Below are 17,517 nucleotides of genomic sequence, written 5' to 3'. Positions count from 1 at the left end.
TTTATCTAGTCTATCAACCAAACTTGATTTGTCGCATCGGGGATGGTTGGATCTCTTGAGTTGTATTCCGTAGTGCTCTGGCCTTCTGTTTGTCAGCCTGCCAGAGTACATTGGTACATGTATAAGTGGGGCTCTTAGTGGGTACATTGTACCATATGTACCTAAGAGAGTTTAGATCATTGCAAGTTATGTAATGTTGCTTAGTCATAAGCATTTGTTGCATTTGTTATTGCGTGTTCTCAGACTCTCACCTGCGCAACGGCGTAGCCATTTCTGTTCTCCGTTGCATGCAAGTCAACTCTCTTGGATAGGTCCTGATACTTCTTGCATCATCCTCTCCCGCCACTGGCTCGCCAATCACCCTTCGTACAGATACTGGAGATACTAGAGATAAACATTTAAACTATTAGAATCTCCAATTTATTCGGCAAAGACCGAGAACCCCCCGAATAGCGCGTAGCTTCTTAATGGCTTCAAATGGCTCCTAATGTACCAAGATCCTGTACCCTTCAAGTCACTATTATTAAGCCTAGCTAATAATATATCTATTATAGTTTCGTCCAAATACCCAAACGCGACGTGGAAATCGTAGCGGATATGTAGAACATGACGATTTTGAGGGTATGGTTTGCTTCCTAGTCCTCTATAGCATGTCGCACGTCGCATGATGACAACAGCTGACCTCGTTTTCAAAAGGTTTGCCCGTAAGACAATGGCGCCAGGAATGGGTCAAGATTGGACCACCTCCGCCCACAGACACAACTCAGAAGAACGACATATGGGCAATCGAACTTCCACATGGCATGCCGAAAGATTCGCATTTGCTGCCCACGCACACTCAAGAGCTGCTAAGGGCAGCTCGCTCAGGGAGGCTGTACAAGCGGCCAGCGCCCGCGGAAGAAGAGGAGGTTGACCCCGATGCTGCCCTAGCAGAGAAACCAGAGAAGAAGGAGGAGGACCCAAGCATCAAAGGCTATCGAGTCAAAGTTTGGAAGCAGGTCGCCCGTAATGCCGAGGGTACCGCCGTCTCCCACCTGGCTAAACGAAGGAAGGGAGTTATCACCCTATCATCCAGCCTTCCGGCTGGCCCGTCATCTAGTCCGATTATAATGAAAGCTACCGTCCGCCGCATCGACGCCGCAGGAAACCCTTACACGCAAGAAATTACATTAAATGAAGGCCAGCCGGTGGATGGGGAGATTATATCGACTACGGTAGTTCCAGCGCCTAATGCTACTGCAAATGGCGAAACATCTGTCGCTGCGACTCCGGTCCGAAGACGGCCGCCACCGCCCAAGAGAAAGCCTAAGGGACCTGGCCGAGGACGGAAGAAGAAGCTGCCTTTGCCAACAAACACACGCCCTGAAGCGACCAATACAGGCGTGGATACTACTACGGATGGTACTAAACTCAATCTTCCAGAATCTGATGTAAGTTAGCTTCGGTCAGTCATATCACCACGTACTAATTGTTGTTAGAATACCAAACAAGACGACCATTCCGAAACCAAAAACCAGGACAGCGAAATGGCCGATGATGATGACGGAGACGACGGAGAAGACGACGGAGATGATGGTGAGGATGGCGACGATGGCGACGAGGAGGACAGCGAAATGCCTGATGGTGAGAACGGGGCGGGTTTTAGAGCTGAAAGTGAAACCAAACCTGATAGCGTCGCTGAAGTTCCTCCAGCAATTACTCAGGCTGAGCCCTCCATCGACACGATACCATCGGAGATCTCGCCCAGTGTTGGGCCGCCGCTAACAAAGGCGCCATCGCCTCCTTCTAATTCTAATTTAAACCCAGTCCAACCTCTTCCGCAGCATGTCCCATCGCAATTCGAAGGAAGCCCGCTCAAAAACGTTGTAGCCGCAACATCACCAGCCGACTTATCGCCGAAACTTCCACCGATCGGAGAAATCGCAAGTATAGTCGCTACGACTGATACCAGGCCGTCGGAAACGTCATTGGCTCCCGTTCCGGCGTTAACTGATCCTATCGAAACGGTTCCTCAGGGAACGGAATCAGCTGCAGCAAAGCTTGAGGTAGACGTGGAGATGACGGATGGTCCTCGCCAAGAGCAGACAGAAACTCTGGTTCCGCCCGTAGTGGAAGAAGAAGCGCAACAGCCGGATGTTTCAGCGGTTAATCCGCTACCAACCGTAAATCCTGTTCAAGGCGAAGATGCTTCTACGCATCGCTCACCACCGCCCGCAGCTATGCTAGAGATCACGAATATCGAACAGCCAATTGAAGAGGTTGTTTCCGAGACAGTTGTGAGCGTGGTTACGAATCAAGAACCACAAGGTCCTGAAGCGGCTCCGGCTCCAGCTCCAGCTCCGGCTCTGGTACTTGCCGATGACCTACCAGCTCCTGGGCCTATTGATACCAAAGCCGAAGGCGCTACCATAGAAGGCGGAGAGGAGAATGAACCCGAGAGTCCTGATCTATTCAGTGGTCTAGAAGCCGCCTTGAATCAGCAAGGCGGGCCAAAGGAGGCTACACCTCCTCCGGAAACGAAGGCAGCTTGATTTTCTCCAGTATATTGTTCTTGAATAACCCCGATGAAACGTATTATATTGATACGTTCCGTTTCCTGGTTATACCTGCGAATAGTGTAAAGTAGCATTGTATATCTAAAGAATTGGGTAAACATGAAGGGATATTTCCGTGTCATACTATTTCTGATCTGATTTATGTTGTTTATGCGTGTCGAATCTTTTGTAATTCAAAGCTACCAAGACTTGGGAGCAGGAAACTCATCTTGAACTTGATAAATACCTACCAATTATTTATATATATGTATACGTATGCATATATATTACATATATACATTCTGTAGTGATATTGGCTCAGCCGATCTTAAGGGTTGCTCTTCCCCCGCACCGATTCTAATCCGGAGGCTGACGCCGATCCGCCCATTCCTGTTTGGTGCCAAGCGCCCGGTAGACACGCACATCTATTCAACCGACAACCATCAATGATCGTATTTTGACATCACGTTGACCTCTTTATTATTTGCGAATTATCACCAGATAGGAAGATTGTATGTCTTTATTCTCAGGCAATTACACGTCATATGTTGGATGATAAGTCAACGTGTGATATAATTGTCAATATAATGCTCTTATAAGTTATTGTTAGTTGGATAATCAACCCCCTAAATATGCTTGCTCACGTCTGAGAGCAGCGTACGCCCGAACGCCGTCGCATTGTAATGAATACCCATTTCTAAATCATCATCCGAGGTTCCGGTCGTGGAAACCATATGCATACACCCTAACTGGCCCGCCGTGAAATGTCTTCTTCCCGCTCCGATTTATATATATAGTAAGTTCCTGTCCCCAGACTCATGCCGTGACCTCCGTCTGCTGCTCCCGCTCAAGACTCTTGAGCGCCGCGGTAAGCCGTTCCTCTTCGGCTTTCCGTTGCATTTCTTGCAGGTACTGCGCGTACCGCGACTTCTTGTTGTGGATTCCACACTCGGACTTCTCCTGGCCCTTCCAGCGGCCCGCGCGCTCGTCTTCGCCCGCAGACACGGGAGATGTCGAGTGCCAGTCGCCGACGGACTTGTACCCGCGGTCTAGGAGCGGGTTATACGGTACGTTGTTCTCTGTGATGTACTGCTTGACCTGGGCGAAGGTCCAGTCGACGAGCGGGTTGATCTTGACGATACCCGCCTCCTCGTCAACCTCCAGCACGCCGATCTTGTCACGCTCGCCGCCTTGCGAACGCCGGCGGCCGGTCAGGACAGCAGCTACGTTGAGGTCCGAGTAAGCGCGCTGTTGCGGCTCGACCTTGGCGATCCAGTCGTATAGTTCGGCGGCGGTCTCGTACAACTTCTCGCCATAGCGCTCCTCGAACTCGACGGTGGTATTGGCATCGTGGGGTTTAAAGGTGTGGATCTTGATGTTGGGGTATCGATCCTTGACTCTTTGAACCAGGTCGTATGTTTCCTGGAAATGGTACAGCGTGTCGAGGAAGATGAGGTCGACGGGCGATGAGTCGGGCGATTCCTTCTCGATTTTTGAGAGCATGTCTGTGGATACTAGGCCGGTAAGGCCGAAGGCTGTTGATTGGTATAGGTTGGGAAATAAGATCTTGACGAAGCGGAGCCGGTCCATGGAATTCATCTTTTCTAGCTGTTGGTTGAGGTGTCTGACGTGTGGTGCGGTGAGCGTCACTTGGGGCAGCTCGCTTGTGGACTCCGCCGTCGACGACGACGCTGAGGCATATCCTGATTCTAGATCGGTTGTGGAGGCTAGGTCCTTGGATGAGTGGCGTGGGGAGGCCCGCTCGACATACGACGACGACCCCATCTTGAATTTATTTTATGAAGATTTATTTTGCCCAAGGGAGGTAGGTGTAAGTCAAGTGGGCAAAGGCTTGAAAGGCTTGAAAGGTTTGAGAGGACTGGCGGTTAGGACAAGACGAGAATACGAATTATACCGCTACGAGACACTGAGAAGACGTTTTGAGAGGTTTAAGGATGATGAGAGAGCAATGATGGAAGAAGAGCAGAGGACCAGAAGAAGGATTAGAAGATATCACTATGGGGAAAAGCGCCAGAGGTGCTGTTCAAGTTATAAAAGGGGACAATGGAAAGAATCTATCCTGTAGACCGAGTCGGTACTTACATACCTACATCTTCTACTATAATTCCCGTAGTAACGTCTAGTCAAAACAGTTACTAAGTGTTATTTGCGTATCATTTCTCCCGTGTCTACATGACTAATCCGGTTCTCGGGATGTCTTTACTTGTTCGTGTGGGAAAAAGCTGTTGCATATGGAGCTGGGGGTATTGCGCGATCTGCTTAGATGAGATTTAACAGGCGGCAGGCCGGAGCCCAAGGGCATCGAGGCGCCTTTAGAAATTTTAGACACCGATCACGACATCGGCGCTAGTGTAGTTGCGACACCTAGCGACAGCACAACCGACCTATTGATTGGCAGAATATTGGGTCCCCCCTTCTTCAAGTTCGACGGGTGAGAAAAGCCGCGGGCGAGTTACCGATACTTCTGGCCTGGTTCGATTTGACTTCCATCTCTTTGTTGACTTGATGTTATGCTCATGTAAGCCCATGTCAGAACTGCTGTACTCTTTACTTTGAACGTTGAAATGCCATGCTGATCTAAGCTCCGAGCTGTGCTTTTTTTCGACGTCACGACTGGGTTTCAAACTGGATCCATCCATGTGGTTTGGTGCCGTTGCTTTATCTCTGCCGGGGCGCTACGGAATGATGCCATCGACTTGACATGGATACTTGCTTGGCTTTCGAAAACCGTTTGACACTTAGCATGATTAGTTAGAATCCGGTGGGTTAATGTTGGACAGAATTTATTGCGTGCTCTCTGCCACGAAGTCACTGTTATTGGTGCGGCCATAGAAGATTTATATATTTGTAGTTATGAGGTTCGTACGTTAAGCACGCAATCATGGGTCTAGATGGTTCAAAATTTATCTACTTCTTCAACAGTATATATATCTGTATGGCTGCAGAGTTATTTGTCGTGCTTGAAATCTACATATCGTGGACGTCCTCTTCCTATTCTCTACATCCCTTTACGTGGTGCTCGGTTATATTAAATGCTACCCAACAGCTGTATAATGTGACAGAGCTACAATCAGTGCGGGCCTATGCAAAGAAGAGTGCTGATAGAGTACTATATCGATCCCTTGAGGCGTAGCAGATGATATCCACCCTTTGGAGGTTTGTTAGAAACCCGATCGATGTGCTTGTCATTAGCATACATAAGATCTACATGATTATTACAGGAGTCTCCCAACTGATCCGGTCATTTCACTCTTACCGCTCCTAACGCCTTACAAAGCAAGCGCTCGAACAAGGGAATGTCACCATCCTTAGGGGATATGGCGAATTGTTAGCGGTTGTCGGAAGGTTGAAAGAAATTATGAAGCTACGAGAAAAAGAAAGTTGAAGAAATCGGGTCTCGGTATGATGTTGTGATGTTGCAATGGTTAAAGAGCCGCTTGAACGGGTCATCGGGGCCGATAGCCGTACCAAGAATTGCATCTTCTCCTTTTAAATGCCGGAGATCATTTATATTTACGGACTAGGCAGGTACTTATTCAGTGTACCAGCTATGTTTAGCTGCACACATACCTAACCTACATAGGTAGGCGATGAGAGGCGATATTGCATCTAGACCCTGAGAGATCTGGGGAATAAGGGGTGCTTACATATGTAATACATACGGCTGGATTAATATATATTATAATATACAGCACACGCGATCCCCCTCCATTTTTATTTATATGTTCTTCTGTCCAACTCCTGAGCAAAAGATTTGTTGAAATGCTTAAATACCTGAAGCGCTACACAAGTGCTCTAAGACAACTTGGGTATAAGTAGTCTGGGGAGGTAGTGAGTGCACAGACTATGTACTTCCTACTTACATAAAATAGCATCATCGTGTTCAACTTTACGGCAGTTCTTCGGCTAGCTGACTCAGCACTTGCGAAGTGGCAGTTAAAACCACCATGTGTACTTCGTACCTCACGGAGCGCGCCGAGGTACTTTCACCTTTCTTCACCTCAACTGACCAATCATATACTTCATACAGACCCAGCCATCAGGAACGGGTCAAGCACAGGGTCAAGCACAGGGTCAAGCACAGGGTCAAGCACACGCGCCTTACGCTAAGCTAAAGCCCAGGTGAGAAAAAAATACCCCGCGCAATTTGTGAACTTCATTACTTGCGAAATATAGAGCCTCAACGTTAGGTATCATTTCCCTACTCGCCTAAGAATTACTCATAGAGAACCTTATACCTAATCCCACAAGTGCAAGTTCATTCCTTATACAATAAAGTGCCTCATCTATTAGTGATCCTATATTCCCCCCTCTATAAATCCGTCATGGCCGCCGACGATAGCCCCACGAAGCAGAACTCGGGTCGGCCGCAGTTGTCTTCTATGAGGACTAGTTCATATCTCAAAGAGCATCAGCAGTACCGTCCTCCTAAGCATCTGGATAGTCATTTCGGTATAGACACCGTCGTCGAAGATTTGCAAAGCCATAGAATTTCTCCTCCCAAATCATTCAGCCCCTTTAATGGTGTGCCCTCCAAGGATGAGCCGCCGCGTATTGTTGAAGGCGCTAGCCACGACTTCACCCATCCTAACTGTGCTCCGCCCAGAGGCACCAAAATAGATCGACTTGTCGCCACTTTGATCTATAAGTCTACGTCGTCACGTACTGCGGTCCCTTCTCCGAGACTTGCCTCGTCCAGCTTCGACATTCCCACAAACCTCGCACCAACTACCAACATTGAGTCATTTCCTCTAGAACCTCCAGACGCCGCCGAACCCGAGCCTCTCGATCATCTTTATGGCTCCTACATATCCCCAATATGTATTACATCTTTTCTCCATTTGATGTCCACCTTCCCCCTACCTCAAGGGGTTAGCGAGGCTACATCGTCTCATCGTTGTCTCGACGATCGGGAGCACCCCCTCGTCGTCGAGTTGACTTTGTCCCCGGTTCCGTGCCCCAACTATCTCCCCTTATCAGACCTGCGGAGGCACGAGCTTATCTACCGATTCGAGAGGGAATGGAACGTCGATGTCGTATTGCAACATGACACACTTTGGCGGCGATATCCGCGTCTGGTCGTTTTCGACATGGACAGCACTTTAATCACGCAGGAGGTCATTGATCTACTCGCCGCGGCCATCACGGATCCTCCGGATCTGGCCGCTAAAGTTGCCGACATCACAAGTCGGGCCATGCATGGGGAGCTGGAATTTGACGCCGCGTTCCGAGAACGAGTTGCTCTGCTCAAGGGGCTCCCAGCCACGATATTCGAGCAGTTGCGTCCAGCGTTAAACGTTACCAAGGGAGTCCCTGAATTGCTGAGAGCATTCAAGAGACTGGGCGTCAAGACTGCTGTGCTGTCTGGCGGTTTCATCCCGTTGACTAGCTGGCTGGCTGGCGAGCTTGGAATTGACTATGCATATGCGAATGAGGTTGTAATCGATGACTCTGGGCGTTTGACTGGCGAAGTCCAGGGACGCATCGTAGGTAGAGAACGGAAACAGGAACTCCTCCTCGAGATTGCTAAGAAGGAAGGAGTCGCACTTGAACAAGTAGTAGCAGTTGGCGACGGTGCCAATGACTTGTTGATGCTCGACACGGCTGGCCTGGGTGTGGCATGGAACGCAAAGCCGATGGTTCAGCTGGAGGCTAATGCTCGTCTCAACAGCGAGAGCTTAGTCGATTTGCTATACATATTTGGACTTACGAGCCAAGAGGTGGATTTGCTGACCGCGTAACCCTATAAGATAGGTACGTCTGCTATATAACTACTCTTCTACTTCGTATACATATATAGATTTGGCCTGGCCTGGCCTGGCCTGATGCCACCTAAAATGCCTGGGAAATCGGAAAGGGGGCTAGGGGACCATTCCATTTCAACGACTTTATCACGATGGAGAGATGACCAGAAAATTATCAGTTCGGATATCCAACGGCCTTTGAACGGGACTAAGAGTATCGTTTGTAGGAGTGATGTAGGTTTTACTATTATCACATTCGTTGATTCCTAAGTCTAGTTCGCCAGAGAATGCCGTATGTAAATGACCTAGACTAAGCTGGGAGTTACACATAACGAAACAGATATATCAAATTCAACTATACGTAAACAAATTGGAATAGTGGAGTTAACTCTTCAGCTCAACAGACGGATTGGTGACTTTGGTGATAAATAATAATAGCTGTCCTAATGCTTGACCTAGGTTATGTACAGTCAATCTAGAAATGACGCATCCTCTTATAGTTCTAATAACCGGAGAAGCGATCCAATATCTTCCCGAAGAATATATCTAGTAGCCCTCCTTACCCCATTTGTTGTACTTTTCGTGAAGGCGCTACGTTCACTCAGTTAGCACAAATTGCCCAAATTGTTATAAGGGCAGATAGGATGATTTGCGCATACCTTTGGTAGGGTGACGTTGGGGATGACGACGACGTTAACGGCGCTGGGGGCGTCCTTCGGGGCGGCAGACGGGTCACCACCCGGGTGGTATCGGTACTTGCCCTCCGCTGCGCCGGTTTCCCAGGGCATGCCCGACTTGGCCAGGCCGACGGGCTCCTCGGATGTGGATTGGGTAGGAGAGCGGCCTGGAGTAGCGTGTTAGATTTTCGAAGCGCAGTTGAGGAGGGGATGAGAGGTAGAGAAGCGCGTACCGAAGTAGAGACCAGCACCACCTAGAGCTAGAACCATCACACCTCCCAGAATCTGTCAATAGCAGAGTCAAGTCAGCACCTATCTAGAGAAATATAGGCATATATAGTCGCTTCATCTTCAATGTAGTAGATATACACAACTCCATGTATGTATGCATCCACTACAAAGCCGCGGCATTGGATCTCCGGGTATGACGCACCATAAGTTCGGGGTTGCGCTTCGTCTCCTCCTTGAGGGCCGGGTCGGCAGCGAAGCGTCGCGCGGTAGTAGAGAATGCCCGTTGGGAAAGGGCTCTTCGGGCGATGATAGAGGCCATGGCTAACGGTATTTTCGACGATATCGCAGTGGTGGTTTTCGGGTTTGGGGTGTTGAGTTTAGGACGGGTTTGCGGATGAGAGAAGCTTCGAGGTCGTACGATGTAATAGTTCTTCAAAATTGACCAATGAGGAGCGGGCTTTGAAGGTCTTGGTTTTATACCTCACTTTTGAGGCACAGGTAATGTGTTTTTGTGTGTACGGAAATACATGTCACCTAGTTATGCACATAAGCGGTAGCGTCTTGCGTCATGGCGATATGGCGATATGGCGATATGGCGATATGGCGATATGGCTTTAATAGCTTCGTGTGGCTCAAGTACCTTACCTTAGGCGAGGGCTAGTAAGCATCAGCCCCCCAATCGTGTTAAGTAGTGCATGACAGGTACTTCCATGCATTATAATTTATAATTATAACTTGCATATGCTATGTACATGTATGTATATACGCACAGGCGCAATCTTCGCCCAAATTTATGCATGACTGGGCTCCCCTTTAGAATTCGTCTTCCAAATCCAGTCCCGTACTGCATCATCTATCTCGCGACGACTGCGAACTTTACGCGGCCCCCCCTCCAATTCGACCCGACCCGATTGTCCTTCCTTTTTTTCCTTTTGATTGCCTTTGCTACATCATCATATTCTAGTCATCCGACAGCTTCGCGACGCCTGCTGTGCAGATACAGCCGACCTCCGGAGAAAGGGATATTAACTTGACGCTCTCTTCATTTTCTTTTGATTTTGTCTTCTTTTGGGCAAACGAACCATCATTTTCTTCGCTCAAACGCTATTACCCAACTTCTTTTATTCCTCTCTTTTGGCGAGCCGACCGAATTAAGAGTATTTATTTTTGTTTGTGGGGTATGATTTTGTAATTGAGAACATATTCCAATTACTCCTAGTCATCGTTTCTACTTGACTAGGTCACGGACCTCTTAGGAAACTTGGACCATTCCGACCGTTTGCTTGGAAGTTATGTTATAAGGACTTGTCTCATGGAAGCTGAATACCGTGGAACACTATTCAAGCCAGACGAATCGCCTTAAACATGGCTTCAAATCAACCATCCGCGCAACCGGCTTCGCCCTCGGACGACACGGACAGCTTCCCTAAGCCCCAGTTCCCCGCCGGCCCTCCGAGTATCATATCGTCGCGAATGACCGACATTGCGTCCGAAGATGGCGACGGAGTTGCTCGAGAGCAAACAAGGACGACTGCTGGTCAGAGAAGGAGTTTCCGCGCCTCCGACTCTCGCCCTGGCACTGCGAGGACTGGCTTGTCCTCGTCACGCGGCGCTTGGTCGCAAGCGACTTCGCTGAGGAAGGGTATGCAGAGAGGAAGTAGTATAAGTGGCAGCATCAAAAGTGGCCGCCCGATTAGCTCTACAAGCCGAACCCACGTACCTTTGGCTTCCCATGCCTTCTTTCATCCCATGAGTTCTCAGAAGCTCCAAGCTCAGAGAGGCGCGCAACGAACTAGTAGTGGCATACAGCACCGGCTAAGCGTCGAATATGTACAGGATGATAATGAGTCTCATATCGCACCTCAGGACGTTGCTACCTCGAGACCCGCACCCCTTCTAGTCCGTCATATGACAGATGATGGGGACGCGCAACTGCCTCCCTCTAGGAGTACTGAGATTACAGAGCCGTATGATCGTATTACCGCCACTACAAGTCCGACCCGCGGCCACCACCCTACAGGCAGTCTTAGCGAGAGTACGCGCCCCTTGCAGAAGAAGGCTGAGGAGAAGGGCCTTAATCTGGACCTCGGCAAGACCAAGACGTACAGAGATCACGAAGATCTACCCAGCCCTGTTAGATCACCACGATCTTTCAGATCAGGACTTTTCTTACCGACGAAAGGCGAGTCGGCGGCCACTCCCGCGAATCGTAATACGCATGGCGCAGAGAAGTTGTCTTCTGGCGCATCGTCTCCTCGGTTTACCCTCGCTACTGCTAACATGCCGGCTACAAAAGCTAAGGCAGCCAAGGAAAAGGTACAGGGCCATGGCCATAATCATGAATATTTTGAGGGTAATACTGTATTCTGCATCGGAGGCCGTCTGCAAAATACGCGCCACCGGCCTATCAACATTGGGACTGGCCTCCTTGTTGTCTTACCAGCTGTTCTCTTTTTCGCATTCTCTGCGTCCTACCTGTGGCATCATGTTTCGCCTGCCGTGCCTATCGTTTTTGCCTACTTGTTCTATATCTGTATCTCGTCTTTCCTTCGCGCATCAGGTTCAGATCCAGGGGTAAGTAGATACCTACAGCGAAGAATTCCTCTCTACGATAACTAACAAGTGAACCTAGATCCTACCCCGGAACATCCACCAATTCCCCCCGGCGGATGAACATGAGGACCCTCTGCGTTTGGCACCCCCGACTAACGACTGGACTCTGATCAAATCAGCCGAGTCGAGCACTGCAGCGATGGAAGTACCGACGAAATACTGCAAAACTTGCAATATTTGGCGCCCTCCCCGGGCTCATCATTGTCGTTTGTGCGATAACTGTGTTGAGACCCAGGACCATCATTGTGTCTGGATCAACAACTGTGTTGGGAGGCGCAACTATAGATATTTCTTCACCTTTATAGCTTCTGGTACTCTCCTGGCAGTTTACTTGGTTGGCGCGTCGCTCGCTCAGGTACTAGTGTTTTCGAATGAGGAGAATGTGTCCTTTGGAGCAGCAGTCAGCCACTTCCGAGTTCCGTTCGCTATGGTTATCTATGGGTTTATATGCCTCCTATACCCCGCGGCTTTAATGGGCTATCACCTCTTCCTTATGGCTAGAGGAGAAACAACCAGAGAGTTCCTCAATTCGCAGAAGTTCTTGAAGAAAGAGCGGTATAGGGCATTCGCTCAGGGTAGCATATGGAAGAACTGGGTTGTAGTGTTGTGTCGCCCACGACCGCCAACCTACTACCGTTTCAAGCATCGATTCGAGGAAGGAGACCAACGGTTTGGGGTGCGCCGGAATCAACACGGGAACAATCCTTCTCAAGGCGGAGAGGATATGGAAATGCAAGCTGTGCGACCACCTTCTGCGGGCTTTCAAGGGCCAACCGCACTGCGCAACCTTACAGCCAGTACGCGATGAAAAACCCAGCATATCCGTCTCCTTCTACGGCAGTCTTACCGCTCGTTGCTAGGCACATATTTCATGTAATGTCTTCTAGCGCGAATACCCCTTCAATCAACTTGCTTTTTTTCTGTACTACTATGATTATTGGAATTAAGGGAAACGTGTGAAATTATTAAGTGTTCCTTCGTAAGGTCTCGGTAAAAGATAGGACCTAATATGTACGAGGTTAAAGGGTGATAGGGATAGGGACGGGGTTGTCTGAATGATGTTATGAAAGAAAGCATTTGGCTGTATCATGTTCATGTTGAAAATACGAGTCTTCAAAGTGTACTTTTAATACCTATTCTCTTTATTTATACCTACCTCCTTATAGACATATGGAATGGTTCGATGGGAGTCTGATATCACGTGATGACTAATACCTGTGATACAATGCCATTCCGCCCACTCTGCCCACTTTGCCCACTCTCAGCCGTAACCTGATCAGGAAGTTGGACTTATACTAACACGATTAGCTGATGGTCTCGTGAATAAAAATTTGTAATTAATCTCTTTTGCTGAGTTTGTTTTGTTGCATTCTGTCTCTGTCGAATAAAACTTTTTTTTTATACCTATTGGTTCGTTGCTCATTCTTTATGCCAATGTTAGAGCCATAGGTTTAGATTTGGTCGACTGCTTTCTTTTAGATATACTGATTGTTTAGATTCGCCCTCTCTATTGCGCGTCGCTTATATCCCCCGACGATGGGTCAACCGTCGTTCGAGGCATCCAATGCCGTTATATACGTTACTTATGGCGCGTTTCTGTATGTTTCTACTCATAGACTGAAGTTGTGTATAGCTGAACTAATCATGGGACCCCAGGTTATTAGGAACAGGCCTGGCCTGGAAAATGAGAAACCAGTCCAAGGCTGAGTTCCTCTCTGGAAATAGGACTCAAACTGGTCAGAATCCAAATGGGAGCTGGATGAGCCGACATTCTGTCTTATCTTACTGCTCTCATATCCCCTTTGTCTCTTTCTTGTAAGATTCATACTGACACTCCTCATAGCCTTTCCTTTGGCGCTCAATTTCATTGCTGCTGGTAAGTAAGGAATTGTCATGGCGCTTAGGCGAATCGCCCCCTCCCCGTCCAGGGATCACGAGCGGTAGCACCTGTACAACGATCAACCGGAGCAGCATACAAAGACGACGCCCGATTATCTTGGCGTTTTGATGTACTACTACGAGACATAGGGTAAGACTTGTGTAACAGACAAGTAGGTTTATGCCATATCCAACAATTATCCTCCCTCTTCCACGACCCCATTCCCCCGGGATCCGTGTTAGAGGGTAGGTAGATTGCGGCTCACTACGGGCGCTGAATTGAAGCAGTCCTCCTCGGATAGGATCCAACCCCGCAACTCCTATTTATGTCTATGATTAGGTGTTTGTGAGGAGATCCCCGGGAGTCTGCGGATATGAAGCTGAGATTGTACCGTAATACTCGATCAAGTTAATGCTTGCGTGGGAAACGTGCTGCCGCTCCGGTCCCCCTTTCCCCCCTTTAAATATGCTAAATATACTAACCCTCCTTACCATCTTCTCAGCTATGGGCTCGGGAATCCTGTTCTCGTACCCACAGCTTGCTACCCTTGCAGGCCTCCAGGGTGTGCTGGTGTATGCCATCTCGTCGGCTGTCCCGCTGCTGATCTTCGCGGCGCTCGCGCCAATTATCCGCAGGAAGTGTCCCGAGGGATTCGTCCTGACGGAGTGGACGAGGCAGCGGTATGGCGTTGTGACGGCGCTTTATTTGGGCGCTTTGACGTTGCTTACACTGTTTCTGTATATGGTTGCAGAGCTGTCTGCTATCGGGCAGGTCATCGAGGCTTTGACCGGGCTGAATGGTCTGCCTGTTGTTATTGTTGAATGTGTCGTTACTACTATTTATACTTGTAAGCTACCTACTTATCTGTTTTCTATGCAACCTCCGGTTACTTAGGTCGATATCCTGACAACTGCACGATAGCCCTCGGAGGTTTCAAGATCTCCTTCATCACGGACAACGTCCAGGGCGCCATGATCTGCGCCCTGATCATCATAGCTACGATCACCATCGGCGTCAAAACAGATATCAAGCCAGAGTTAATCGCTGATTCTGGCCTGCTTAACGCGAGTCTCGTAGGCTGGCAGTTGGTTTACATTCTACCCGTCGCCATCCTGACCAACGACTTTTTTCTGGCAAACTTCTGGCTACGCGCCTTCGCCTCCAAGACCGACAAGGACCTCTGGATAGGCGTCTCGGTGGCCGTGGTCGTTATTCTGATCGTCTTGACGCTAGTCGGGTGCACTGGTTTAATTGCCGTGTGGTCAGGCGCATTTGAGCCCGACGGCGATGGATCCGTGGCTTTCTTCCTGCTGCTGGAGCAACTACCCAATTGGGTCGTGGGTATCGTCATCGTCATGTCGGTGTGCCTGAGTACTGCAGCATTCGATAGCTTACAGTCTGCCATGGTATCCTCCGCTTCCAACGATATCTTCCGCAACCGTCTGAACATCTGGTGGATCCGAGGCGCGGTCGTGCTGGTTATTTTCCCAGTGGTAGTGCTTGCGCTGAAGGCACCGAGTATTCTGCAGATCTACTTAATCTCTGACCTACTATCCGCTGCTACTATTCCGGTACTTATACTCGGACTATCGGAGCGCTTCTACTGGTGGCGGGGTTTTGAGGTATTAATCGGCGGTCTTGGAGGGATACTAACGGTCTTTATCTTCGGCACTATCTACTACGGCGACGCGAAGTTGGGCGGTGAGCTCATTCTTCTAGAGCAAGGACTGTACACCGGGGACTGGGGTGCGTTTGGAGCCTTCGTTGCTGCGCCGGTCGGTGGTTTGCTCTGGGGATTCGGCGCGCTGGGAGTAAGACTGGGTGTCCAGTACGTGCTATCTAGGGTACGAGGTACCCGATTCGATGCGCTTGACTACCCTACTATAGTGCCGCAGGAGGATTCTGATGCCTTGGCTGGGTCAAGTGAAGATACTACGACTACCAAGATCACTGGCAAGTTTTTCTAGGCCGGGTTCTACTGCAATATGAAATAGGACAAAGTACAACTTTTGCGCGGTGTGCGATATAAGAAAGGGGGGTTTAGAATCAAGAGCACATAGGTAGACTATCGTTTTGGCGGATGAGGCCAACCTTTAATTTTTTCCCCAAGGGCTGTTTTATGTCGGAATAAAGTTGAAAATTGAACTATACCATGGTATACTTTAATTTACGGATAATGCGAGTCTAGAGTGACGTTAACTGTTTTGGAGTTCGATTTATACAGGTCTTATGCATACAAGCCCATACTATACACATTTTTACTTTTTCTTTTCTTTTTTACTATCCCGTCATTACCTACTTCCCGGCCTCGTCCGCCATAACAGCATCAAGGTTCTCTATCTCCGCTATGTACTCCTCGTATCTCGTCTCAGGTAGTGTACCCCAGATCTTCCAAGGCTCAGCCTCGAAGGTATTCTTATCCATACCAGCCTGGAGGACAATGTGCTCCGTGATCTTGCGCACGCGCTCGCTGCCAGCGACTTTAATGCCGCCCTTGGTGTCGTCGTAACGCGCGATGCGCTGGACGCTGGAAATGCTGACCACGATTTGCTTTAGCGTCTTCATGTCACCGTTTGGCAGGGGCTGGTATCCGACGCGCCAGTCGGCGACACGGGGGTACAGCCAGGTGTTGCTGTAGCGCACGAGCTCCCACTCGGCGCGGATGCCGCGCGGGCGGGCGTCGATGGTGGCAGCTAGGGTCTGGAACAGCTCGGGCGTGCAGATGCTGCGCAAGGTCTCCTTGTCACCGACGGCCATGGCCTCGGACATCTGGATGTGTAGGGCCTTGGCTGTGGGGATGGCGGCCGCTCGGTGGAATTTGAACAGCGGCTTGCTGATCAGGACCGTCGGCTGCGACATGACTTTCATAGATATTACGGCCCAAAGCGTCCCGTAGCGGGCCTTGATATGTAGCCATAGCATGTGGAAGAACTTCTTGGGCTGGCGCGGGTATCGCCAGAGAGGAGGGGCCACGAGGGTCTCTGTAGGCGCAGAGTGAATATTTAGGTACATGTATAATGTAATTCATATATGATTGGTAGAACTAACGGGGTATTAACATTGTTATATTGGGCTCCATCTGCTGAACATCGCTCTTCTTAAACGACTTCATCGACCTTGGTCTTGTAGGTCCCCTCCTCGCAGCATATGGACGCAATGGAGTTGTGCTTATACTGCGGTAAAGACCGCATACGATAGGGGATGGCGCTCGTGAGCGTATGGAGGAGAGCAGCCAGGGCCGCGACTGGCGCAGGAGTTCGGCCATGATTTCGAGGGTGTTCTGAAGAGGTGGATGAAGTGGATGAGGTGGATAGAGGCGGGGGGTTGAGTTGTTAATGAGGAGCTTTCAATGGGCTCTCGACTCGCAAGTCAAGTTTACGGCGGCAACATTGGATGATATAGAGCGGTGAGGTTAGAAATTACGAAGTCGTCGGTCCTCTTCCGGTTGCGCAGCCGCTGTGATGAGTGATGAGAAATATCGAAGCAACATCTCGTTCAATGAAAAATTTAGGTGGGGCAGAATTCTAGAAGAGAAGCTCATAAGGTTAGCCAATAGGATACGCTAAGTGACTGGGTTATGCTACTGGGTCAGTGGGTTATGCTAAGGTTTAGAGCGTGGGGCGGTACGATCTCCTTCCTATCAAAGCTAAAACACCCTATTAGATTTAGTTCCGTAGGTGACCTACTTCCCTATTTATTTAAGTTGATAAGTTGACAGAGGGCTGCAGGGTACTGTTGCTCAGGTACTGTTGCTCAGAGTTTAGGCAGTGTTACGTAGTAATATGACCTCACAGACCACATTGCCCAATCTTTCTAGA

At 49.3% G+C, this 17,517-nt stretch overlaps 7 protein-coding genes across 7 annotated transcripts; 4 read left to right on the top strand and 3 right to left on the bottom strand.

Annotated features, from left to right (window-relative positions):
- Nucleotides 1-258: 258 nt before the first annotated feature.
- Nucleotides 259-2,843, top strand: F4817DRAFT_333283 (uncharacterized protein). The gene is made up of 4 exons (XM_049302742.1): nucleotides 259-489; nucleotides 555-621; nucleotides 697-1,430; nucleotides 1,479-2,843. The coding sequence occupies exons 1-4, from the start codon at nucleotides 478-480 to the stop codon at nucleotides 2,529-2,531; spliced, it is 1,866 nt and encodes a 621-aa protein (XP_049160611.1). The 5' UTR covers nucleotides 259-477; the 3' UTR covers nucleotides 2,532-2,843.
- A 23-nt stretch (nucleotides 2,844-2,866) lies between these two features.
- F4817DRAFT_333279 (putative PHOSPHOADENOSINE PHOSPHOSULFATE reductase) lies at nucleotides 2,867-4,697 on the bottom strand. The gene has a single exon (XM_049302741.1). It carries the CDS (start codon nucleotides 4,317-4,319, stop codon nucleotides 3,351-3,353), a length of 969 nt encoding a protein of 322 aa, XP_049160610.1. The 5' UTR covers nucleotides 4,320-4,697; the 3' UTR covers nucleotides 2,867-3,350.
- A 1,454-nt stretch (nucleotides 4,698-6,151) lies between these two features.
- Nucleotides 6,152-8,783, top strand: F4817DRAFT_333275 (phosphoserine phosphatase serb). The gene has a single exon (XM_049302740.1). It carries the CDS (start codon nucleotides 6,881-6,883, stop codon nucleotides 8,294-8,296), a length of 1,416 nt encoding a protein of 471 aa, XP_049160609.1. The 5' UTR covers nucleotides 6,152-6,880; the 3' UTR covers nucleotides 8,297-8,783.
- F4817DRAFT_333273 (uncharacterized protein) lies at nucleotides 8,707-9,686 on the bottom strand. The gene is made up of 4 exons (XM_049302739.1): nucleotides 9,410-9,686; nucleotides 9,210-9,261; nucleotides 8,959-9,143; nucleotides 8,707-8,890 (listed from the first exon to the last, which is right to left on the bottom strand). Exons 1-4 carry the CDS (start codon nucleotides 9,524-9,526, stop codon nucleotides 8,846-8,848), a joined length of 399 nt encoding a protein of 132 aa, XP_049160608.1. The 5' UTR covers nucleotides 9,527-9,686; the 3' UTR covers nucleotides 8,707-8,845.
- A 233-nt stretch (nucleotides 9,687-9,919) lies between these two features.
- Nucleotides 9,920-13,009, top strand: F4817DRAFT_333270 (zf-DHHC-domain-containing protein). The gene is made up of 2 exons (XM_049302738.1): nucleotides 9,920-11,781; nucleotides 11,840-13,009. Exons 1-2 carry the CDS (start codon nucleotides 10,573-10,575, stop codon nucleotides 12,626-12,628), a joined length of 1,998 nt encoding a protein of 665 aa, XP_049160607.1. The 5' UTR covers nucleotides 9,920-10,572; the 3' UTR covers nucleotides 12,629-13,009.
- A 23-nt stretch (nucleotides 13,010-13,032) lies between these two features.
- On the top strand, nucleotides 13,033-15,879 carry F4817DRAFT_333267 (uncharacterized protein). Its single transcript, XM_049302737.1, has 5 exons — nucleotides 13,033-13,418; nucleotides 13,477-13,556; nucleotides 13,664-13,696; nucleotides 14,202-14,546; nucleotides 14,621-15,879. The coding sequence occupies exons 1-5, from the start codon at nucleotides 13,357-13,359 to the stop codon at nucleotides 15,664-15,666; spliced, it is 1,566 nt and encodes a 521-aa protein (XP_049160606.1). The 5' UTR covers nucleotides 13,033-13,356; the 3' UTR covers nucleotides 15,667-15,879.
- On the bottom strand, nucleotides 15,880-17,391 carry F4817DRAFT_333260 (uncharacterized protein). The gene is made up of 2 exons (XM_049302736.1): nucleotides 16,748-17,391; nucleotides 15,880-16,680 (listed from the first exon to the last, which is right to left on the bottom strand). The coding sequence occupies exons 1-2, from the start codon at nucleotides 16,962-16,964 to the stop codon at nucleotides 15,995-15,997; spliced, it is 903 nt and encodes a 300-aa protein (XP_049160605.1). The 5' UTR covers nucleotides 16,965-17,391; the 3' UTR covers nucleotides 15,880-15,994.
- Nucleotides 17,392-17,517: the final 126 nt, after the last annotated feature.

The sequence above is a fragment of the Daldinia loculata genome (assembly GCF_022478755.1).
Source record: "Daldinia loculata strain CBS 113971 unplaced genomic scaffold F4817scaffold_15, whole genome shotgun sequence".
NCBI classification, from domain to species: domain Eukaryota; kingdom Fungi; phylum Ascomycota; class Sordariomycetes; order Xylariales; family Hypoxylaceae; genus Daldinia; species Daldinia loculata.
This window is presented reverse-complemented; position numbering and strand designations above follow the sequence as displayed.